At 39.6% G+C, this 25,896-nt stretch overlaps 1 protein-coding gene across 1 annotated transcript; it reads left to right on the plus strand.

Annotated features, from left to right (window-relative positions):
- The first annotated feature begins 6,636 nt into the window (after positions 1 to 6,636).
- Positions 6,637 to 24,641, plus strand: LOC124594293. The gene is made up of 2 exons (XM_047132656.1): positions 6,637 to 7,239; positions 24,243 to 24,641. Exons 1-2 carry the CDS (start codon positions 6,637 to 6,639, stop codon positions 24,639 to 24,641), a joined length of 1,002 nt encoding a protein of 333 aa, XP_046988612.1.
- The last annotated feature ends 1,255 nt before the right edge of the window (positions 24,642 to 25,896 follow it).

Consider the following 25,896-nt stretch of genomic DNA (forward strand, 5'->3'; position numbering starts at 1 on the left):
ATTACGTGCCTTTTGCTCTTCTAATTCTTTACCACATTTCATTTTATTCATAACAGCATTTGCAACTGCTGCAGCACCACCTGCTAGTGTACCAGTAGTAGTTAAATATGGTAATGCTGCCAACAGTAGTGGTAGAAAATCACCTTCCTGTATATTGAAACCAGATCCTTCTTCCTGTTTGGTTAGATATTCAATATTTGTTTCACAACAGGAGTTGCTAATGTTATCAATAAATTTTCTTATCTCATTTTCTTTTTTGTGCTTCAGTTAAAAACTGATCAATACTGTACAGTTGATCGTTATTAGCTTTGATTTTAATTGCTGTTGCTTTAATTTTACCACTAGGAAGAAATTTTTTTTAACAGTGTCAAAACTATTCATTTATACAATCAAAAATTATAAACCCCATCCATTCTCATCAAGGTCAAGTCCCATTCCCAGTTTTCTTTTTCCATGCATTATTCCTCTATCTGCAGTAGCTGCAGCGTTTTCACCAACTGAAGCATCTGGAGCATGCATTCTTTCTTTTGCAGCTAATTGAAGCTCTTTATCTGCTTTGTGTCTTTTTTATAAGTCTTTATTACTTCTATAGGCTATACCATGCTGTTTGCAAGCTTCATCTAATCGATTAACTCCTTTATCTCCACATGCTAGTCTGTCTTCTAGCTTAGTAACTGGCCCACAGTAATAACATACTGGAAAATGCATCTCTGACATTGGTAAATTATTTAAAGCCCAATTTACTAATCCTTCACCACATTTTCCATTTTCCCAAAATGTATGTGGTAAATGATTTACAGATGTAATCGAGTATGGAGTTCCTTTCAGATGGTTGATGATGAGATTTGTTAACATCTGTACTATGCCAACTTTTTCATCATGATAGTTTTTATTTACAGCCAATTCTTCTCCATGGGTTACTGTTAATCTATCACTTAAACCTCTAACATTACTTAACCAAACGCATTCAATTGGCTTTTCTGTATATTTTTAATTAATACTTCACCATTTTTTTTCTTTTTCTCAATCTTGAATATTTTGTGATAAGTTTGAATAATAAATTTCAACAGTTTCTTTTATTAAATCATTGTATCTAACTTCTTTACTCGATTTCATTTTATTTGGATTTTTATCAGAATATAATGCTCATCTATAGTAATATGTTCTTTAGTTAAAAGAATCATTGATCCATCTGTACCCTCATATGTCCTATCACCAACAGTTAATATATCTCCTTCAAATTTTACCAGTGATTTACCAACAAATTTGAATGAACTAACAAGTCTTAATTCAAAAACTTTATCTTCACTGTGATTAATATATTCTAACATTCTTCCACTTATATATTTTTAACATTAAAACTTTTCTCAATACTTCAGTAATAAATTTTGTATTTCAGCGTGACATAAAGGATAGTCACACTGTGGACTTTAATATTGTCTAATTGATGATATATTATTAAATTCTTCAAATGGTGATACGTATAAGGAACAATTTGTTTTTCAACCTCTCTATTTTCTTCAATAGCTTCCAATATGTTATCACCTAATACTAAAATTCCTTCTTTTACTTGTCAATTGCATCGATATAACATATATATCTTAGGAAATATTTAATTTGTGCTCTGTATTTACCATCATTTGATTTACATGTCATGTCTATTGTTATAAAACCAAAATAATCATTCCAACATTTACCATACATATTTCTAAATTTGTCATATCTTAAATCACCACCAAGAAATTCATGATAAATATGAAGTAGATTTATGTCATCTTGACTAAGATATGTAAAAGTTGAGACTTTGACTAGTTGTATTGGTAGCTCTGAATATATTTGAGCTAAATAAAACCAATCTATTCCATTATGTCTACTTCTAGTAAAATATTCTCTTACAATATCTTGATTTTCCAATATAAAGTCATCAAATACTACAACTGTATCATTTTTACACTCATGTAATGGTATAATTTCATCATTGCTACTAATACATGTAGCTGTTTCAGCATCTAATTTATCTTCAATTTTTTTAAATTTTTAAATAAATTCTTGATACTTTGAATGATCCAAACTTAATGAAAAAATGTATAGATGATTAATTTTATCCCAATTTAACCATCTTGGTGCTAAAATACAATTATCCATCATTAATGTTGTTTTACCACATCCACTAGGGCGAATAATAGCAAATCTAATGGAATTAGGTGATGACTTACTATGTTTATTTTCTCACTTCTTTTCTGAAATTCTTATTTTTGGATCCCAATTTGTTTTCATTTAATTACCAATAAATGAGTTAAGTAATACAACTGAGTGATAATTTATCAGTGCTAAAAAAAAGACTAACTGTACCTATAAGAGATAGTTTTCAAAGTGTAGCATTGGTTGGTTTTTATATTGCATTTTTAACTCCAATTGTTACAGCAAAAATTAACAAACTTTATTGTGATGGAGAGAAAATAATAATTCCAACAGGTTAATATACTTTGAAAACTTTAGAAAAAATTTATTCATACAAAAAAGCCTAATATACACATTAAAGCAGATTGGTGCTTAAATAGAGTAACAATTGAGAGTGATGCTAAGTTGCATATGGAGATGAAAAATAGTATTGTCAGTGTGTTAGAATTTAATCAAACTATAAGCCAATAAAAAGAGTATTGCTCTTGATGAGAATGAGCAGAAAAGGGAACTGTTTATCAATACCAGAAGGAGGACAAATATAATCCCAAGAACAGAGAAGAGAATATAATACATAACCAGTTTGATAGAACAAGTTGAAGCAGAGAGTCAAAACTAGAATCCAAGACAATTGCTCCAAAACATAAAAAACCGGAATTGTGTATTTCAGATCCCAACTTGTTTCATTAGAGATGAGAATGGCAATGTAATAAATGACCATGAAAAAACTGTAGAAAGATGGAAAGAATTTTTCTCAGAACTGTTGAATCGCCCAGACCCAGATAAGATGTTACCTGCAGACACTACAGAGGAAAGGAAAGATGAAGAAGAATGGGAAGTTAGTGAGGAAGACGTGAAAATCACAATCAAGGACTCAGAAACAGCAAAGCCCCAGAGGAGGACAGAATACCTTCAGAATTAATCAAGGAGGGAGGTGAGAGCTTACACTTAAAGATATATAAACTGATCCAGTTCATACTGGAGAAGGAGACACTGCCAGAAGAATGGAAATTGGCTATAATATGCCCAATATACAAGAAGGGAAGTAAAATGGAATGTGGTAACTACAGATGAATCAGCTTGTTGAATGTAACGCATAAGCTACTGTCCATCGTCATCCTCAGAAAATTGCACACATTAGTAGAGCACAACATACAGGAGTACCAAGCTGGCTTTCAACCAAACCCTTTGACAATAGATCACATTTTCACACGAAGACAAATGTTTGGAAAACACTGGGAATTTGATACAGATATCTACAGCATATGACAGAATCCACAGGAATAGCCTATAAAATGCAATGCATGATTTCAGAATCCCTGAGAAGTTAGTGAGAATAATGCAAGCTTGTATGGAAGGGTCAAAGGCAGCAGTACGTTTCTAAGGAGCTCTCACATGTGTTCTGTTCAATTTCATTTTAGAGAATGTAATAAAAGAGCGTAGGCAAGAGTAGTGGGCTGAAGTGCAGGTGGATGGTAACTTCAATTTTCTGCCATATGCCAATGACATAGTACTACTAAGTGAATCAAAGCATGAGTTGAAAGGAATGTACCAGAAAGTGGACAATTATGCACAGGAAGGTAGGGTTCACAGTGAATCAAGACGAAACAGAGTTCATGCAATTAGGAAAAAGACAAGAGCAGCAAGAATTTCGTGAGCTAGATGGGAAGAGGTTCAAGAGATTACACCAGTTCAAATACTTGGTATTTACCACGGACAACAATATAAAAATGGACATCAAGGAAATAATAGCAATGGGAATGAAATGCATGGATTCCCTCACAGATACGTTCAGTTCTAAATAGATCCCAGAGAACACTAACATGAAAATCCACAACACAGTGATATCCCCAGCAGTAATGTACAGTCCAAAAGCATGACTACGTGAGAAAAGGAAAAACTATTAATATTTGAAAGAAGAGTAATGAGGAAGATTTGGGGACCAGATTTAGATAACAGAGAATGGAGGAGGAGGGAAAACGAGGGAATATGCCTTCTGATGCGACAACCAACTATCCTTCAGAAGATAAAGAGCAAAAGGATACGATGGGTGGACCATGTAGCCTGTATGCCAGATGGAAGACACGCGAAGATGGCTCTAGATGGGAAACCAAACACCTAACGCCCCACTGGACGACCAAGGCAGTGCTGGATGGAAGACATGAGGAAGGACCGTGCAGCCCTGGGGATCGAAGACACCTGTAGGAACCGGGCACAACACAGGAAGGAATGGAGGCAGTTTGTGGAAGCAGTTTGTGGTCTGCAGGGCCTGTGATCGCTGGATATCTATCTATTTATCTATCTAATGATATTCCACAAATTATACCATTTAATCAATATAAATTTTAATTTAGCTGAAGGGTAGTTCATAAATCGTAATGATCACTTTCACCATGAAACTAATGCTATTGCTGCATTTAAGCCTAATGTAGAGTTTGGAACACTAATAATTTATGAACCAAATCATCCTTTACTTATTCCAATTCATGATAAAATTCAGGATTTAGTTGTAACTATAACTGATGAAAATGATTATCTAATTGATTTCAATGGCGCTGCTGTAACAGTTGTTTTAAAAATGAAATGATGTTTTTAATCTTCATAAATGAACAAGATTGAAAGCTATTGGTATTACTCATTACCTATGAATGAGAAAACCAAAAATAGCCTGAATATTCCCAACAAGGATACAGAAATTAATATTCATATTGGTGATAGATGGTTGCATCCTAATTACACCCAGTTGTGCATGAATTATTGGAGCTGTTGATACAGATTATCCAACATATGATGGAAAAGCAAACAAAAAACTGATCAACAAATATGTAGCAAAACTATTTGACTTTATAACTATAAAAAGGGAAATAATGTTTTATCTAGAAATGAGCATCCTTTTATTTCTTCATCAGTATTACTGAATTTAACATGATCTGTTAATGATATAGTATGTATAGAATGATATATACTAGATAATGGTAAAATAAAAAAGAAGAAAAATAAAGTACTATATCCACTGGAAATGTTGACTGGATTTTTCAAAGATTATAAGGAGCTAATTTGGGAAGGAGACGTTTCTGTAATTTTTACACGGAGCTCAAGTGCTGGAGATGTTATACTAAGATGGTCGGGATACAGTAATGATGGTGTTGAAATAAAAGATACACTTCCAAAAGAGGGCAAAATTGTCATAGAAAATATGGAAATTAGGGTAACAGTTGTTAAAAATTAGCCTAATTTTGAGCTAGAGCAATGAGAAAATATACTGAAAAATCAAAAAATTTCCATATCATATAGTGAACTACAGACAGTAGAAGTAGCTGGATTAGATGGTAAGAAATATTTTGAACTAGATATCACATGTTACTATAACTCAGTGGAGTTTGATATGCCTTCTTTTATGTTTGTTGTATTTCAAAATATGTTAATATGAAATATGACAAAAATATTTTTCAAAAATTGAATTAAATAATAACTATAACAGTATTATCAGTTATAATAATATGTTTATAAAGCAATTGGAGGGTGAGACACTCGTAAATAATACAGTGACTGAGAATTAAATACAACTGAAAATCTTTAACTGCCCTTAAAATATATTGTACAATTTATTGAGATAACAAATGGATGCCCGTTTGCTGTCCATCAATTATATGTAATTATTTTGTGCCTCATTTGAAATTTTTTAAAAATCGATGAGAAATGGCCATTGGGGTAGTATCTTGGACGTTTTATGTTTAGATAGTAAAAAAATCTTCAGGATTGTTATCCATTTTTCTTGTCTGTCAAATTACTAAAAACTTATGCAGTTTTTGTAAGTGTGTCTCATTTGAAAGGCCACTTTTTGTATTGAAAAATGATCTGACCGTTAAAATCGGTGATAAATGCTAAACGAAATGCCTCACATTATATCTAAAAATGGGCAATATTGGGAAGTGCGCCAGTACCTACATTCTTATACTACTCCTGTTGTGAGGGACGTGCCAAGTTGACTGATGCGTGTGTTTCATAATAACTAAGGCGATGTCAATTTTTTTCCATTTTTTAATTTTTGGGACACCTTAAATGTCTTATGAGTAGATTTCTCTGTAATGATTTTGAGTCTGCTATTGTAACTGATTTTGAGTCTGCTATTATACTTTATTAACTTTCCAATAGGGGGTCTACCATTTCTAATATCGTGTTTCTGCATGTGCATATCAGGAAGAGATGGCCCACACTGGTGAGAAGACCACACTGCCAGAGTGGATCGACGAAAAGTTCGTGGCTTCGTCGTTGAGAAAGGCGGAGAGTGACGATGATCTGCACGTAGAATCGATGGACATAGCCGGGGCGGACGCTAGCGGAGGCGGTTTCCACGGCGAGATACACCGTGTGGTGGCGAGGGTGCGCCACGGCAGCGGTCAGGCGAGGAAGCGCTCGATGATTGTGAAGAGTCTCAGTCGGTCAGGAGCTAGCATGGAGGCTGTGCACATAGGCGGCCTGTTTCTCAGGGAGACCCTCGTATACAAGGAGATGCTGCCCGCCGTAAGCTCTGCTCTGAAGGCCGTAGAAGGCAGCGACTGGCAGCCACTGGCTGCCAGCTGTTACCACAGCGGCTCTCTGCCCACAGAGTATCTCGTCCTGGAGGACTTGCAGGAATCGGGCTTCAAGGTGGCCGAGAACGGCAAGCTCCTGGATCGGGAACAGTGTTCGCTGGTTGTGAAGTGTCTGGCGCGCCTGCACGCTGCCTCTCTTTTGTTCGCAGGCCACGAGTCCTTCGCTGGTCCCACGTTCAAAACCCATCCATTGCACCTAGAGGGAGCTAAGGATTTCTTCCGGACCTACACGCACAAGGCTTTCGCAGCAGTGGCGGAAAATCTGGGAAAGCATACCGGTTATGAGAAATACGGAACCAAATACAGAGAGCTGAGTGCTGACATTTTCGACAGGGTGGTACATGCGGTGTCTTCTGTGACACCGGTGCTGGTGGTTCTGCTTCACGGCGACGCGTGGAAGAACAACCTCATGTTCAGATACAGCGGTGACCACGTGACAGACGTCAGAATCATCGATTTCCAAGTGAGTTTACAAAAACTTAAAAATACTGGAATTTGCTGACTTTTCAATAGACTGAAATGGAAACGCGGTCACAAGCAAAAAACGCGTTAGGAGAACATTTAATTTTTTGTTCTACATTATTTTATTTCAGTAAAATGCATAAGTGTGAAAAAATCAACTTAACCCTTTGTTGTCTGAACCATCAAAAACTCGTAAACTTCCCAGTGTTCTCCTGAGTAACTACAGTAAACAGTAACAAAAATTACAGATATCTCTTTTCGGAATTTTAGTTTTATTTTCTTACCATTTTAGGAAGGTGGTACTTTTGAGTATCATCTGACCCTCCAGTGCAGTGGTCGTCAAACTTCTTGTTCAAGAGACAGTACTGACGTTGTGGAGCGGCGCCTCGGCTGGCAAATCTACCAATCTCATTACACATTGATAATGTACTTAATTAATATGTTATGAGCCTCCAACAAACTATCTCTCCTAAGAGTCGTCAGGCGCATATTCTCTGGTGTTTCGGCATATGTTTGCAATTTCGCTTTTGCAATGTGTATCTGGAAAGTCCAGACGACATCTTGTGTGAACGGAAAGCGTTATAAACAAAATTATTTTTAAAGCGGAATTTTGCTTTTAAATTCGATAGAGCGATCTCACATTGGTCAAGAAGAGCGATATTCGTTTTATCGATATGTGTTGACGGGGACAGTAAAACACAAAGAATAATCAGTATTCTAGCAGCGACTGAAAAGCGTTGGTGCACAACAGTAGCAGTCATCGCAGGCCAGGGCAGTGATGTGACTGCTGGAGTACTGGTTATTCTTTGTGTTTTACTGTCCCTGTTAACACCTTTCGATAAAGCGAATATCGTACGTGACTAATCTGGGATCGCTCTGTCGCATGGGAACCCAAAATTTCGCATTCTGTCGAAGCTCGGCATCGCATGAAAGTTGTTATGAGCAGTGTTTCTTTCTGGTTGACTCCAGCTGCACAGTGCGAAAACGAAATTGCGAATATCTGCTGAAATACCAGAGAAAATGCCCCTGACGACTCCTAGAAGAGACACCCTGTATTATAACGGCGCGATAAGTTGCCAATGGTCTCAGGTGCGGATCCGAAATTTGTGACACTGTGATTGCCTGGCGATACGCTGTTGTGTTGTCTGAGTGAGCAAATAATGGTTAATAACAACTATTGTACTTACATTTAAAAACCGTATGCAATATGAGACACGGTCACAAACGTTTACAAAATGTTTTGAATGTCACTTTTCTTCTACTCATTGCGTTGTATTACAACAGCCTTAATTTAACTTCTTATCCATTGCTCAAAATAATGTGCACATTAACGAATGTATGTTACTTCCGTGTCCAACTCTACAGTACGCCGTTGCTTCTGATTGGTACGACTGTGCGCGCCTGTCAGTTGTCAGTACTGGAAGACAAACAGTAAAATATTCCCCCTCTCACATTCACTAAACCCGCAGTCGCCACGCTACTTACCCCTCGCCCCTTAAGGAAGTTGCCAGTTTACTTAGCTCACGCCAGAATTTACCAACGTCAATTAAAACTAAACCTGTCTTAAAATATTGTTGGCTCTGTAAGTATGTTTATATTTCACGGAGTAGGAAAATTATACCCTTAATGTTAGTTGACGGTTTTGGATTCAACTGTTAGTTACTAGATGCATGTTATAAATGAAATCGGCTGAGAACCGGGGGCCGCACGAGCACTTGTTTTTGTTTTAATCTCATTTTGTTCGCTTTACTTCGTTGTATCTGCTCGGGTCGGACGTCGTAAGACATCCGTTTAAGTTCGTTGATGATCGATTAACTCAGTTTTTTTTTGTTTTTTTATTACAGAGGGCACGCAGCCCTCTGACCGAACACGCTAAGCTACCGTGCCGGCTGCACTTGACGCATGCAGCCCACTGTCCGCAGTTTGGTGACAACTGCACCAGTGGCTTGCCGAGCAAGAGTTCTTAGTACAGCACTTTTCCTAAGTAACGAATCCAGTCGTGCTAGAATACACTAAGGCTTCGAATCAGTGAACATTAAAATAGTAACTATACAGTTACAAAATGGCGTTAAAGAAAAATATTTATATCTTCATTGCAGCTGAGAAATACTCCACAAAATATACTTTTTGAATTTGGTCCAGATTGAATTTTTCTTACAACATTCCTGTATTTACTGCAAAAGTGATAAAATTTCACCTTTTCTTTCCTAATTTTACGTTCTTTAGGACTAATTACTTCTTTTTTGCATCTATTGCTTTCTGTCAAAACTGTCTTGCAGCTCTTGGACTGATATTCTTTTCATTCATTTTACCTATCTTTTCTAGTAGTTGGCTAGAACATAGAAGAGATTTTTCTAATCTTCATTGCGATTAAGTAAGCAGTGACACTAACTTGCAAGTATCCCAAATGGCATTAAAGTCGAAGGGCTTGTAACAAGCTGCGAAACAATCAACTCCTTTTTAATAATTGTTATGATATGAACATATTTTTATTTCTTCTAACGGTATGGGGTTGTATGTAATGTCACATGTCTGCGGTTTTCGCTTCTTTCTTGTCGCGGGCTGGAAAATCGGATCTTGCACAAATTTGGAATTACCACCACGTACTCATTGCAGCAAAGTTTCAGCATATCAGAACAATTCGCGCTGGTATCATTCCATGTGATTATATGATGTACAGAGCTCCTCTACAGTACATGTATCATTTTTTATTTTGACACTTTATGTTTCTGATAGCATGGAGCGGTGCTTGCTTTTAACACGTCACCAACAGGGCAATGAATATCTGAGGTTGCCCGTCTCTAACGAGCGAAACCGGTAAAAAAATAACAATATGCATCTTGTGGCTGTGTTCTGTATATTTTATACAACGGCCACTGCGTTTCCAGGAGTCGATTTTTGCATTTGCTATTAAAAGCTGTGAACCTTTCGTGAAGTTGTTATTTCTTTCTATTGTTCACAATAACGCAGGAAATGCAGTATAATAGCACGTTTATCGATTTCGTAAGTGGGGTATTTAATGTGCACAGTTTTCTTCTTCATTTTTGGCTTAGATACTAGAATCTCACTTCACTCAGCACGATGACCTTCCTGCCATAATTTGCACACTATCGACTTAGCGTAGTCAAGTTACGTATTTTGCCTGTATTGCATATAACATTTATTACTTTCAGTTTCTACTTCTAGATTACGTCACAACTCTCTTTTCATTCTTATCTTCAATTAATTTTATAACGTTACCAGCAAATCGTCGTGGTTGTTCATGAAGGAATTTTCCACCCCCAGTGATCTCCCACTACGACAGCTGAGTGGCTCTGCTGGTCTCAGTACGAAGACCACATTGTTCTCCTATACTTTTTAGGGTGAAATTAATAACCTATAACTGTCATTTTCCTTATGATTAATGGTCTATAAATGTCATTATAATCAACATTAGTTATATGTGAGATGGCGACCTAATAGTGCACTTGTGTTCATGTTTGACTAGGATTCCGAAATTGTCATAACAAAGATGATAATTTATGACCCAAAAATGACATCTCCCCTCCCCTACCAGTGCAGTGTGTTCCTATTGGTCCTTCCTACACCACCACGCCCCCTCCTCACTTAGTGTCTAAAGGATTTATTTGGCATTCTTAATCTGTACCGCCGGCCGGTGTAGCCGAGCAGTTCTAGGCGCTTCAGTCTGGAACCGCCCGACCGCTACGGTCGCAGGTTAGAATCCTGCCTCGGGCATGGATGTGTTTGATGTCTTTAGGTTAGTTAGGTTTAAGTAGTTTGAAGTCTAGGGGACTGATGACCTCAGACGTAAAGTCCCTTACTGCTTAGAGCAATTTGAACCATTTAGATATGAAGAATAACGATGTTGAATGTTAATAAAATTTGTTTTATTTAAAAAACTTTAAGGGTTTTCTCATAAAAGTTAGGAGGTATTACTTTTCAGCACAATCTTGTAAAAATGAGACACTCTGCACAGATATTTTACTTAAACGGAAAATTTTTGCAATACGAAAGCGTAACTACAAAAAGCAGCAAATATATGTCAGCATCGTAAACACCTAGCTCAACACGGAGCCTGCTTGGTTTGCTTACTATACTACTACGAATGTGAGGAGTAGTAAAATCTGTCGACAGGGTTCCACACATACGGAAATTCGATCTCAGATCACGGGCGAAATTTCTATCTTTGCGTCAAGGATAAAATAGCACATTAAAGTAACTAAAAATCAAAATACTCAAATATCTCTTATATAGCACAAAATACATGTGGCTCACTTATTGTCACTACTAATCTAACTTTAAGGTTAAGATACACTTCGAAACTACTGAGTTAAGCTATCATATAGTGAAAACTACTGACTCTTTGATAAAATAAGATATTGAGCAGTAGTTTTAAAGTCTGAATGTAAAACAATTTCTTATCAATAAGAAACAAAAGATGACGAGATTTGAACTAGCCACTTTCAACTACTTTTCAAAGTCAGCCGAACACGTATGACCCCCATGCCAGGACATTAACCTTGTCTTGCATTAGAAAAAATCTATATTTTTCCATGTATTGTGTTTAAAGTAATCTGTTGGGCTGTTTCTTTCTTTTTCCAATGGGGTAGACAGTATGGAAACAAATTTTATTGCAAGAATGGCTTCTTGTTTTATGCGTATTCATTTTCACAACTAAAAGAACATTACTTTTTAAGTCAGAAAATTAGCTAAAGCCCATGTGTTTTTAATATTACTGTATCCCATTGCTAGGGCATTAACTTCGTCTTGCAGTAAAAATCGTTTGCCATCTTCTGTTGATAATTCTTATACTGTCACACAGTGGTAATTATACGACACTTCTATATGAAATAGAGAATGGGGAAAAAAGGGAAGGGATCGTTGGAAATTAGTGGCTTCCAGTGCATTTACCGCTTTTCATGAGCGTATGCCTTAAACGCTTTTTTTTGTGTAAAAATAGAACGTGCCATATTATGCCGTCATCGGCTAGCTTCCTTCAGCTGTATTCAAGTTTCCTCAAGTAACTAAATTCTTCTTGTTTAAATTCAACTGTAAACTTCAGTTTTGTCTTGGAACCAAAACATTCTTTTTGCTAGGATACTGGTGTGTTATTACTTAATTCGAGGTGACATGTTAGTAGAATTAAGATTATTTCCTGACTATATTTGAAATAAGGGAACTATACTTCTAGATAAACTCTGAACTTCTTCTGAAAAGTAACTGTTGGGTGTTTTCATTTTTAAACGTACTTATTTTTATAAAAAGTGTATGAATGGGCTCAATTTACCCTTTTTCCAATTGCTTCGGACGGCTTTGTGCCGTCCTTGGTGCAATTGTAGTTTGAAATCAATTACAGATTCACCTCCGTCGTTGATGACATAGTTTACATAGGAAGACGCACTGAGGTGACAAAAGTCACAGGATAGCACCTAACATCACGACGGACCTCGAATTGCCAAGCGTAATGCAGCAACTCGACGTGGCATGGACCCAACAAGTCGCTGGAAGTCCCCTTTAGAGATATTGAGCCGTCCTGCCTCCATAGCCACCCATAATGGCGAAAATGTTGCCGATGCCGGATCTGATGCACGAACTCAACTCTAGATTTTGTCCCATAAATGATATATGGGATTCATGCCGGGCGATCTGGGTGGCCAAACCATTCACTCGAGTTGTTCAGGATGCTCTTCATACCAGTCGCGAACAGTTGTGTTTGGTGACATGGTGGATTGTCATCCGCAAAAATTCCATCGTTGTTTGGGGATATGAAGTCCATGAATGGCTGCAAATGGTCTCCAAATAAACAAACATATGCATTTCCAGTCAATTATAGGTTCAATTAGAGCAGAGGACCTATTCCATGTAAACACAGCGCACACTATTATGAAGCCACCAACAGCTTGCATAGGCCCTTCGTGGCAACTTGAGTCCATGGCTTCCTGGGACCTGCACGACACTCGAACGTAACCCATTAACACCAAATATCGCCCCACTGTCCTAATGGATACTTTCGTTGTATGCCGCACATTGATTTCTGCGGTTATTTTACGCAGTGTTACTTGTCTGTCAAGACTGACAGCTCCACGGAAAAGCCGCTGGTCTGCATCGTGAAGTGTGGGGCGTCAGCTTCTGCATTGTCTGTGGTAATGCCTGAAATTTGGTATTCTCGACACACTCTTGACACCGTGAGTCTCGGAATATTGAATTTCCTAACGCTTTCCGTAATGGAATGTCTCTAGCAACCATTCTGCGTTTAATGTCTGTTAATTCCAATCGTGTGGCCATTGTCATGTTGGAAATCATTTCGCATCAATCACCTCAGTAAAAATGACAGCTGCACCAATTCACTACCCTTTTATACCTTGTGTATGCGATCCTACCGCCATCTGTATATAGCGTTTCTCTATCCCGAGGCTTTTGTTACCCCGGTGCATAAGCCAAGTGACTGCTCTCGTTTTAGAAGCTGGGAACTTTTTAATATCTACGTACATTATCTTCCTGGCGTTAATTCCAGCCGTTGTTGTCCATAGTAGCATTGTACATTTACATTTAATCCACTTCCACAGGCCTAGAACTCGTGAGCAGCCTACTTTTCGGTGCACCGCTGTGTCAGTCAAGCTACAATGTTCATAGTAAGTGTTTCTCGTGAGCGTCAGGTAGTGTCACCATCATGCTATCGGAAAAAGATCGTTTAAGAACATGTAATCGGCCGAGGGCAGCGTTGAGCTTATAGTCGGATCCGAAAAGTTAGACCACACTGTCGTCCAGTTCAGATCTGTGTTTTATTTGGTTGGCTGGTGTGTGGGCTTCTTCCTTCTGTAGTTCTTCCATAACATTTTTCATAGTGAACTTCTTTTTATTTGGGAGTTTTTCGAGAATGTCTGTTGTGATTTTAAGAATGTAAGTAATATATGTTGGTGCCCGTCGTTGAGTTTTACTTCTGGTAATTCCCCCACGCGGCCTTCAATAAATGCTACTGATTTTGTGGTTGTTTCTAGAATTTTATAACATTTTAAACTAAGGAGGGCTGTGCATTTTATCTCACAATCTATTAAGCCTAATCCACATTCATTTGATGACATGTTAGCTGGTCACTGGCGTCAAGGTATAGCATCCCTTTTCAGATGAACCACCGATATACTTACTAATTTGAGCAATTTAGCTCTATGGGCATTATTTGAGCTATGTACCACATCTTCGAAAGAGCCAGTATATTGACGTATTGTATCCTCTGAATAAGATTTAAGTTCTTACAGTGCTGTTCGCTAGTAAGGCGCCTCTTACTTCGTCCGCCAATGATTTCAAACTATCCTCAACTGATTAGTTCACGTTCTTCTTCAGTTTAACGACGAACACATCCGTTTCGTCGCATTCTGTGAAGGGATGTGGGGTGACGGTTGCTCCTGCTGCTTCCTTTCTTTTCGGGTCATCAGTCTTCTGACTGGTTTGATGCAGCCCGCCACGAATTCCTCTCCCGTGCTAACCTCTTCATCTTGCAACCTAGGTCCAGTATTATTTGCTGGATGTATTCCAGTCTCTGTCTTCCTCTACAATTTTTGCCTTCTACAGCTCCGTCTAATACTATGGAAGTCATTCCCTAAGTCTTAACAGATGTCCTATCATCCTCTCCCTTCTCCTTATCAATGTTTCCCACATATTCCTTTCCTCTTCGATTCTGTGCAGAACCTCCGCATTCCTTACCTTACCAGTCCACCTGATTTTCAAGATTCGTCTGTAGCACCACACCTCAAATGCGTCGATTCTCTTTTGTTCCGGTTTTCCCACAGTCCATGTTTCAGTACCATACAATGCAGTACCCCAGACGTACATTCTCATAAATTTCTTCCTCAAATTAAGGCAGATGTTTGATATTAGTAGACTTCTCTTGGCCGGGAATGTCCTTTTTGCCACTGCTATTCTGCTTTTGATGTCCTCCTTGCTCCGTCCGTCATTGATTTTTTTATTGCGTAGGCAGCAGAATTCCTTAAGGGGGGTAGGACGTCAAATGTGCCGACTTGGAGCAGGAGAGGCACCACAGGACATTTTAATTTCCACTGTCTATACTTTTACAAATAAATTCATAAAACTTTGAAAGCATGATCAGGAAGGATTCAGGATTCATACTCTTTGGAGTGGAAGCTCAAAAACGTAACAAAATACATTTCTTTACATGTGAAATTTCATCATTTTTTCGCTTACTACTGGCTGCATTTGTTGCTATAGATACACTTTTCTTCCTAAGTAAGAGAGATTCTTCGATGAATTTTGCACAGCATAGAAACTATAGTTACATGTGTATGAAACTCTACAGTTTATTTAGTTTATGGAAAAAATGAATGAACCGTTACATTTTAAACTCCATGTTTATAAAAAACTCAAATTTTATAGTTAATTATCTCAATTTTTACCACAGTTTTTAATAGATTTGGAAAATTCTAGAGTTTCACACACCTGTAAGTACTGCTTGTATGCTGTACAAAATTCATCAAAGAATCCCTCTTACTTATGAAGAAAAGTGTACCTACAGAAACAAATGCAGCCACTAGTCAGTGAAAAAATGATGAAATTTCACATGTAAAAAAAAGGTATTTTGCTATGTTTTTGAACTTCCACTGCTATGAGTGTGAGTCCTCAATCCTCCTTGTCATGCTGACAAAGTTTTATGAATTTATTTGTAAAAGTATAGACAGTAGAAATTAAAATGTCCTGTGGTGCCTCTCCTGCTCCAAGTCGGCCCGTTTGACGTCCTACCCCCCTTAACCTCATTCTAATTACCTTCGTCTTTCTTCAATTTACTCTCAGTCCATAATCTGTACTCATTAGACTGTTCATTCCATTCAGCAGATCATGTAATTCTTCTTCACTTTCACTCAGGACGGCAATGTCATCAGCGAATCGTATCATTGATATCTTTTCACCCTGAATTCTAATTCCACTCCTGAACCTTTCTTTTATATCCATCATTGCTTCCTCAATGTACAGGTTGAACAGTAGGGGCGAAAGACTACATACTCGTCCTACACCCTTTTTAATACGAGCACTTTGTCCTTGATGTCCACTCTTATTATTCCCTCTTGACTCTTGTACATACTGTATATGACTCGTCTCTCCCTATAGCTTACCCCTATTTTTCTCAGAATTTCTAGCATCTTGCACCATTCTACATTGTCGAACGCTGTTTCCAGGTCGACAGATTCCCACTCATAGCGGCATTCAAAGCGATCTTTCCACCTACCGGCTCTCTCACTGCATTTAACAGTGGAATTCCTGTTGCACTCTTAATGTTACTACCCTTGCTTTTGATGTCATCAAAGGTTGTTTTGACTTTGGTATGTGCTGAGTCAGTCCTACCGACAATCATTTCTTTCTCGTTTTTTTCACATTTTTCATGCAGTCATTTTGTCTTAGCTTCCCTGCACTTCCTATTTATTTCATTCCACAGCGACTTGTATTTCTGTATTCCTGAGTCTCCCGGAACGTTTTTGTACTTCCTCCTTTCATCGATCAGTTGAGTACGGTTTCTTTGCAGTTAACTTCTTTGTACATATGTTTTGTTTCCCAGCTTCTGTTATCGCCCTTTTAAGGGATGTCCGTTCCTCTTCAACTGTACTGCCTGCTGAGGTATTCGTTATTGCTGTATCTATAGCCTTAGAGAACTTCAACAGTATCTCGTCTTTCCTTAGTACTTCTGTATCCCACTTCCTTGCATATTGATTCTGCCTGACTAATGTCTTAAACTTCAGCCTACTCTTCATTACTACTATATTGTGATCTGAGTCTATGTCTGCTCCTGGGTACGCCTCACAATCCGTATCTGATTTCGGAATATCTGTCTCCGTATCTGATTTCGGAATATCTGTCTGACCATGACGTAATCTAACTGAAATCTTCCCGTATCACTTGGCCTTATCCAAGTATACCTCCTCGTCTTGATTCCTGAACAAAGTATTCGCTATTTCTAGCTGAAGGTTATTACAGAACTCAGTCTTTCTCCTCTCTTATTCCTTGTCCCAGTCCCATATTCTCCTGAAATCTTTCCTTCTACTCCTTTCCCAACAACTGCATTCCAGTCCCCTATGACTATTAGATTTTCATCTCTTTTTACATATTTTATTATCCTTTCAATAGCCTCATACAGTTTCTCTATCTCTTCTTCTTCAGCTTGCGACGTCGGCATATATGCCTGAACTATCGTTGTTGGTGTTAGTCTGCTGTCGATTCTGAACTGTTCTTAGTAACACACTCTCTGCCCTACCTTCTTATTCACAACGAATCCTACTCCCGTTATATCATTTCCTTATAAGAATCTCTTATTTCTAATATCTTCCCAAAGTGTTGATGTTGCGTGATTACAATTGTTATCGTCGCAATAAGTCTTGGCAACGAACCTTTATGCACCAAAACTTATTGTAGCGTTTTGGTTGGTGATTGCGCTGATCACTGGTTCCAAGGAAATTATAAATAATATCATGAATAACGAGCATGGTGTCCTGACTGAGTGCTGAATTGAGAACTCTCCCCTGAAGTGGCCATTTATTTCTATTTTGGACACCACTGGATTTCGGTCTGGTATATGGGTGAGTCAAATGAAAAGCTTAAATATTTTTTAAAAATATTATTTACTCTGCAGAAGTGGTACAAAGCTGTATCACTTTTCAACATAATCTCCCCCACGCTCAATGCAAGTCCTCCAGCGCTTACAAAGCGCATAAATTCCTTTAGAAAAAAATTCTTTTGGTAGTCCGCACAACCACTCATGCACCGTGTGGCGTACCTCTTGATCAGAACGGAACTTCTTTCCTCCCGTTGCGTCTTTGAGTGGTCCAGAAATATGGAAACCACTTGGGGGAAGGTCTGGTGAGTATGGTGGATGAGGAAGACACTCAAAATGGAGGTCTGTGATTGTTGCAACTGTTGTACGGGCAATGTGGGGCCTTGCATTGTCATGTTGCAAAAGGACACCTGCTGACAGAAATCCACGTCGTTTTGATTTAATTGCAAGCCGCAGATGATTTTTTAAGAGATCTGAGCATGATGCACTCACTGGTGACGGTGGTCCCTCGAGGCATGCAATGGTCCTAAATGACGCCTTTTGCGTCCCAAAAGAGAGTCAGCATAACCTTCCCTGCTGATGGTTCTGTTCGAAACGGCTTTGGTTTTGGTGATGAGGAATGGCGCCATTCCTCGCTCGCTCTCTTCGTTTCCGGTTTGTGGAAGTGAACCCAGGTTTCGTCCCCAGTAACGATTCTTGCAAGGAAGCCATCACCTTCTCGTTAAAAGCGCCGAAGAAGTACTTCACAAGCATCAACACGTCGTTCTCTCATTTCAGGAGTCAGCTGCCGTGGCTCCCGTCTTGCAGACACTTTGTGAAACTGGAGCACATCATGCACAATGTGGTGTGCTGAACTATGACTAATCTGTTAACATGCTGCAGTGTCATTCAGTGTCACTCGGCGGTTTTCCTTCACTATGGCTTCAACTGCTGCAATGTTCTGTGGAGTCACAACTCGTTGTGCCTCACCTGGACTTGGAACATCTTCCACTGAAGTCACACCATTTGCGAACTTCCTACTCCATTCTAGACTAGCTTCTGTGACAAACATGCATCATCGTACTGAACCTTCATTCGTCAATGAATTTCAATAGGTTTCACGCCTTCACTACGCAAAAACAGAATAACAGAACGCTGTTCTTCCCTAGTGCAAGTCGCAAGTAAGGCGGCCATCTTTATACTGATACTGCGACGGTATTTGTGCATCTGCACTGTGCTGACACCTACAGGCCATTCTGCACGCTATTTGTAGCACGCTTACCAACTTACAGGATAACGCCGCAAAATTTCGATTTGTTATTACAAATTTAAGGTTTTTATTTGACTCACCCTCGTAGTAAAAAATTTACTGTGGCCTGTGGGAAATTATAGTGTTACAACACATCCTTAGATATTGATGACCGACTTTGTCAAAGGCACTTCGTAGGTCGACGTTCAACAGTCCTATTATCCGTTTTGGTGCAGCCATTTGAAGAGGGCGTGTCTCTCAGAGAGGAAAGTCCATCTATGATCTACCTGTTGGGAACACTAAACGTTGGGCCAGTCCCGATTATGTCTGGAAGAGTCTCTTTTAGTCTTGTGGCTATTACGCACGCCATTATTTTTTAACGGGCGCACAATTTAGTTATTGGCCTATAATCAGTTATTCTAATTGGTTTCAAATTTTTGGATACGAGGAATATAATTACTGGTTGATTTGTTGAGTACATTTGACCAGTCTTTGTTTCTCTTTTATGAGCTCCGTGAATTCCGCTTGGATAACGACCAAAAGACTTAGTAAAATTCATACGGTTGCCTTCAACGCCCGGACTCATATTTCGTCATAAGTGCTTTAAAACATCTTCAATTTCTTCTTCCAGTATCCCTTAGCTTCGTGAGTTATTATTTTGTAATTGATTTCTTTTTCCTGTAGTTCTAGAATCCACTTTCTTAAGTTATTCAATTCGTGAGATCGGTCTTCTTCGTTAGCCACTTTTCCTTCGAGTTATCGAGCAGGCATGTAATAGAATTCGATGTTCTTCCTCCTAGTTTCACTGACTCTATACGCTGCGTTTGTGAAGAATTTACGAATTCCAGGTTTCACCAGCTTATCCCGCCATTCAAGAACGTTACGAAAGAATCGCTTTCGCCGAACCCATTTTCGATAACGTTGGCAGAATTCTGTTTTGGCCCACTCAGTGTTGAGTAGGTTGCAGTTTAATTTCCAGCATTCCTTCCCCGTTACTCCGGGCCGGGGTAAACCTTTTATTGTAACGGCAGCTGCGTGGTGGTCCGAAAAGCTGGCGGGGATTACTTCATAGTCCTGTATATCGATTCGTGTTGTACAAAATCTGTCCTGTCAGGCTGAAAGTGGAGATACGTATCCACAGTGGGATCGCGTGATGGGTAGTCGATCCATGACGTCTATCAGTTTTAGTTCGCCAATCACGTTGTGTAAGGGGCTACATTTAGGGATTCATCCTGTGATGTCTGCCGATCTTGCAACACAATTAAAATCTCCCACCATCAACAGAACAGGCTCTGCTAACGGTATACTACGCCTTCCAAATCCTTGGCAACATGTTGTGCATAGCGCTGGTGAGTACTTTGAAGGACGGTAACAGATGCAAACATGTAACTCTTTTGTATCGGTTGTGAATAAATAGTTGCTACTATTTAAGTTCCAACCCTCTTATTACGTATGCCTTTCAATCTCCTACAAGGACATGGAACGGGATGTCGGACGCAACAAACATTCGTACAGATCCGATCCTGTTGTAGCAATGAATCCTGTATCTAGCAGACCATTTTTCGAATTGGTTGCTTTTTACCTGTCCATAATCAAGAAGTACCTGTATCAAGTCCTTGTTGTCTGGCTCTGAGGGCAGATTTAGCACCCAGACGTTTTTCAGTTCGGTGTTAGCGTTACTTCTATCAACGGTACTGACAGAATCATCACGACGACGGAATTCATATGTGCTCTGGGCTCTCAGTAACAACAGCATGTACAACATAACAGAACTATGAAATTTTTCAAAAAATAATTTTTCATTATCCACTTGACTGAACTCAGCGTTACAACCAGAAATAGCGAAATCTTCATGGAGCCAGTCTTGAATTTCTAAAGCCGTATTTCTCGTAGTCTTGTCAAAGGTAAACTTCAAAGTATTTTCCCTGACCGAAGCCATGGACAGGTACGAAGCGGGACTTAACGCTTCACGAACATTACAAAAAGGCAATGAACAAGAAGTATTAGTACTTACCAATTCGGTGGCTCCACAAGGAAAGGAATATACACCTACCGTTAACACTTGTTTACTTATCCAATCAGCTGCAACATGGAGCCCCGCACAGCACATCCACACAGGTGGTTATACAGGGGTTTGGCAGGTGGTCACTTTAATGTGACTGGACAGTGTATACCTTAGGCACTAACCGAGCAGGTCATCAGCATGGCTAGACTACGCATCGGCACCTGCCACGTGTCTGTCTCTACCGTGAGTTGCCAACGCCTGTCTGACGCATTCGAGCCGGATTACATCAGGCCATATCCATTCTGTCACCGTTTCCACAAGGCCTCTTGGCAGGGATCCTGTTGCCTCATCACTGTCCAGATGTGAACTGAGATCACCCTAGCTTCATGCTGCTTTGGTGTGTAGCCAGCAGACACAGCACACACAGGCCACAGCTGTCTGCTGATATCAAGGCTACCCACCACTGGGCCGTGTGTCTGAGAAACGCTTAGAGTGGCGCATCCACGCCGGCATGCGTATGTCAATGGTTTAACGCCCGCGAACTGCCGTTTGCTTACTGCAGGCACGTCACACTACGTTTGTTTATGATCAGCAGTAAGGAATTTTGACAATATCTAGCTGTCTAAGTTTTCTGCACCTCCGCCCATCGCCAGCAGAGAACCACTTGTCCACTCCATCCATTCCAACACCTTTTACGATTAATTCAACACAGCTGTCCCCTCTGGCGACACCCTGTGCAGCCCTCATTTCTGTAATATGAGAACAAGACATATGTAAATATAAACACGACAAAAAGTCACTTTGCTGAATAAGCAGAAAGAGAGATATTAAGGCAGCCAAAAGTATCAAGTTTTTGATGCTGTTGCTGGCAGGACTAGCAGCTTTCTGTGCATGTGTAATTGAGAGACTTCGAATTATAAAATGTGTGCCTAGTATGTGCTATATACCACTACTACTAAAGAACTTCGTATTTTGCCTATCAGTTACTTGTTGTAATTCAAGAAAGAGAGATTATTCTGCTTCAAAATTACAGAATTTCAAGCGTTTTTTGCATGGAAAGGCTATCCTCATTATGCATGGGAGAAAAAGCACCTGATCTTCAGTGCAAGCGCATCATCACGAAATTTAGAGCAGCACCCTTGATTTTGAAGTATTGCAAGGTGCATTTGCTAGCAAGAATCCCAGAATTATTAGCAGCAGAAGATGGCAGATGATTTGTACTACAAGACACAGTTAATACCCTTGCATAGGCCATAATGTAAAAAAAAGAACAATGATATACTTTTATTTGTGTAAATATGTATAAGCGAAGCACAATAAACTATTTTCGTAATAAAGCTTACTTCCTTATTCGCTAACCCATTGGAAAAAGCTAGGCTTACGAATTACTTTATGCACCTAGTCTGCGCATGTTTACCTATCTGGTCGGCTTCTTGTTCCCGAGCGCCAGGTGTTATGTCGGACTATCGCCTGTGTTTATTCCGACTGAGTGATTATCTAGGCTTTACATTCTGCCCTTCTTCAATTCTTCAGTGCCTTCTAGTTTGCCTGTTTCTCTATATCTACTTCCCCTCCTCCCCCTCCCCCCTGACAACACGTTTTTATTGGCCATTAATGCTCCATTTTTATATTTTAAGTTTCTTGTTTTATTGTGGCTGTTATCTGATCTTTATGCTACTGCAACACATGTCTATTCCTCAGTTTTGTTTCTCTCCCAGCGGCGAGATTACCTAATTATACACATGTCGTATTAATTACCTTCATTTTAATTCCACATTTTTCAAACTTTGAATTTTAGACCCTATCTGTTCCCTTGGATTTCAGTATAGGATCTCTTGCTATATGGGGTGTTTGAGTCCATTGTTCTGCCGAATTTGCCACCTGACTACCGTTCATTCGACGGATGTTTTGTTTTGATTTGACTAAGACATTTTAACTTAGTGTACAGACAACATGCTTTATCATATTTTTCTCTATTTTTTTTCTCCCCAATTGTATATCTCACGATGCAGCTATCAGCTACGAACTCCGTCGTTTTAATAAAGGATCAACAGCTGTTGCGGTCCTTCATTTATCGAGGCTTTAAGCAGAGTATATAAAAGAATCTAGACGTCTTGTACTGCAAGATAAATGTATTATCGTAGCGTGAAATGTAATTTTTTTACCCTAGTGTGGGAGTTATTATAATATTTTCCAGACTTTGAAATACTATTGAAAGTAGGTAGTTATAAGCATCACAAGCTGCGACATTTTGGTGAATAAAAGAGTGACCCGTATATACAATAAGTTTCCATTAATTTACGTCTTTGGTCACAAACTTTTTTTTGTTTACAAATTACCGGTTTCGGTCTATAATGACCATCAGCAGATCTGTTTTATTAAAACAAAGTCCTAATGTACTGCAGCCATAGTGGCATCGTCAAATGTTAAATGCAGAATCAGCACCAGCATCGTCAAATATATATAAATAAGATTTATGCACGAGTCATGTTTTCAGTAGCACTACTGTTCAAAACAAAACAAAACAACCACTATGGCTGCAGTACATTAGGACTTTGTTTTTACAAAACAGGTCTGATGATGGTCATTACAGACCGAAACCGGTAATCTCTTAACAAAAATGTTTGTGACCATCGACGTAAATTAAAGGAAACTTATATTTTTTTATTTATAAAAAGTTATAAGCATAGCAGTCATCGTTACTTACTTGTAAGAATGTGTACTGTCGAGTAAACAAATGTCTGTTCTCTCTGGCGCTAGGCCAGCTCAAGTTTGAGACACTCCAGCACCCGCCCTATAGTCCTGATCTCTACCTATGTGATTATGAGGACCTTAACAAAAGCCTTGAAAGATCGACGTTTCGTGTCGGACGAGGAGGTGCAGTAGGCAGTTACGGGCTTCCTCCTGCAGCAAGACACGGTGTATTACCAGACGGATATCATCAACCTGGGGCTTAGGTGGGGTGGTTGCCTCAATACTGACGGTGATTTTGTCTGATTAGCATGCAGATTCTAGACTGTACGTCTTCCGAACGGAAATATTTTGATCGCCCCCTTAAATTCGTTGATGCTAGGCACCTGCTGATTGTGGATATCTGGCTATGGCGGGTACATTTATCCACGGTACAGTCAGTGTCGCACGAGACAGTAGATTTATCGTTCTCTTTTTCAGAAATGAGAGTAAGTTTGATACAAAATCAACACTACGCGGTCTTTACAGAATTGCTTCTGGGGGACACCAGCTTTCGACCTTCAACACTTCCTGTACGGCAGCGGTGGCGAGGAAGTTCACCGACACCACTTCGACCAGCTGCTGTCTGAATACCACGAGACGCTGCAGACCTCGCTGCGCGCCTTGGGATTCCACGAGCAGGCGGACGCCTTCCCGCTGCGGCAGCTGCTGAGGGACATGGACGACCTGGCAATACACGGGGTGTGTATCTCCGTGGTGGCGGCCTCCATCATCCTCGCACCGGAGTTCCTCCCAGAAGACGCAGAGGAAGCGGTCAGCGATGCCTCCACCAGTGACGTGTACTTCGAGCGCTGCACCAGCAACTCCAAATTCATGTCCCACATGAAATTCCTGGCTCCAGTCCTGGAAAGAAAGGGCGCATTGTGATCAGAAAACTATGTATACTACATCCTCAATGTACAGACTGTGCGCTTTGAAAAATGTTTCTTCATTACATAATTGTGGTTTTGTTACCTTAAAGCATGCCAGTCATCACTGAATCATGTTCTGGGTTTAAATGCGCGCGTAGTCAATATTTTCACGGAGAAATAAGACGGAGCCGGCTGGGGTGGCCCAGCGGTTCTAGGCGCTACAGTCAGGAACCGCGCGACCTCTGCGGTTGCAGGCTCGAATCCTGCCTCGGGCATGGATGTGTGTGATATCCTTATGTAAGTTAGGTTTAAGTAGTTCTAAGTTCTAGGGGACTGATGACCTGAGAAGTATAGTCCAATAGTGCTCAGAGCCATTTGAGCCATTTGAAACACGACGGAATAGTCATTAAGACTAGTATCATTTCGAAAAAATCATGCTGCGACCATGAAACTTGGTGATGATTTCAGTCCAGTGATTACCAACATGGGGATGAATACCCCCGAGGAGTAAACTGAAATTTTCTGAGGGGTAAAAGACTATCTCCGTCAAAGATCATTATCATTACTATCATCACAATTTTTTAAGATTAGTATAGATTATATAACTTACCCCGAAGAACCAGGAACACAAACACGTGACAAACACAGGGATCCGCGAATAGCTTGCAAAGAGCACAGCCTGACGCATACTAACGTACACCAATAGAAACGACCACATGGTGGGAAACATTCTGAAGAAAGAACTACGAATGTCTTTCCGCACAAACAGCACAGAACAGAAAAGTCTAAACACTGACAGCACGAATCTCAGTTTTGCAGATCACCTCACACAAGAAAACCATCTGCCAAACAACACTGAGACTGGTCTTAAGACCGAGCGAGGTGGCGCAGTGGTTAGACCCTGGACTCGCATTCGGGAGGACGACGGTTCAATCCTGCGTCCGGCCATCCGGATTTAGGTTTTCCATGATTTCCCTAATTTTCTCCAGGCAAATGCCGGGATGGTTCCTTTGAAAGGGCACGGCCGACTTCCTTCCCCATCCTTCCCTAATCCGATGAGACTGATGACCTCGCTGTCTGCTTCCCCAAAACAACCCAACCCCCAACCCTGGTCTTAAGATTCTCAAAGAAAGATATAGCTTCTATCGAAAACTAAAGATAGAGGAAAACAACCAAATACAAAAGGCAATGATACAACGAAAGAAAATCTTGAAGGAAAATACAACACTGTGTTAAATGTTCCAATGTCTCTGGGCACTATGGGACTTAAC

Source organism: Schistocerca americana, chromosome 2 (assembly GCF_021461395.2).
Source record: "Schistocerca americana isolate TAMUIC-IGC-003095 chromosome 2, iqSchAmer2.1, whole genome shotgun sequence".
Lineage (NCBI taxonomy): Eukaryota > Metazoa > Arthropoda > Insecta > Orthoptera > Acrididae > Schistocerca > Schistocerca americana.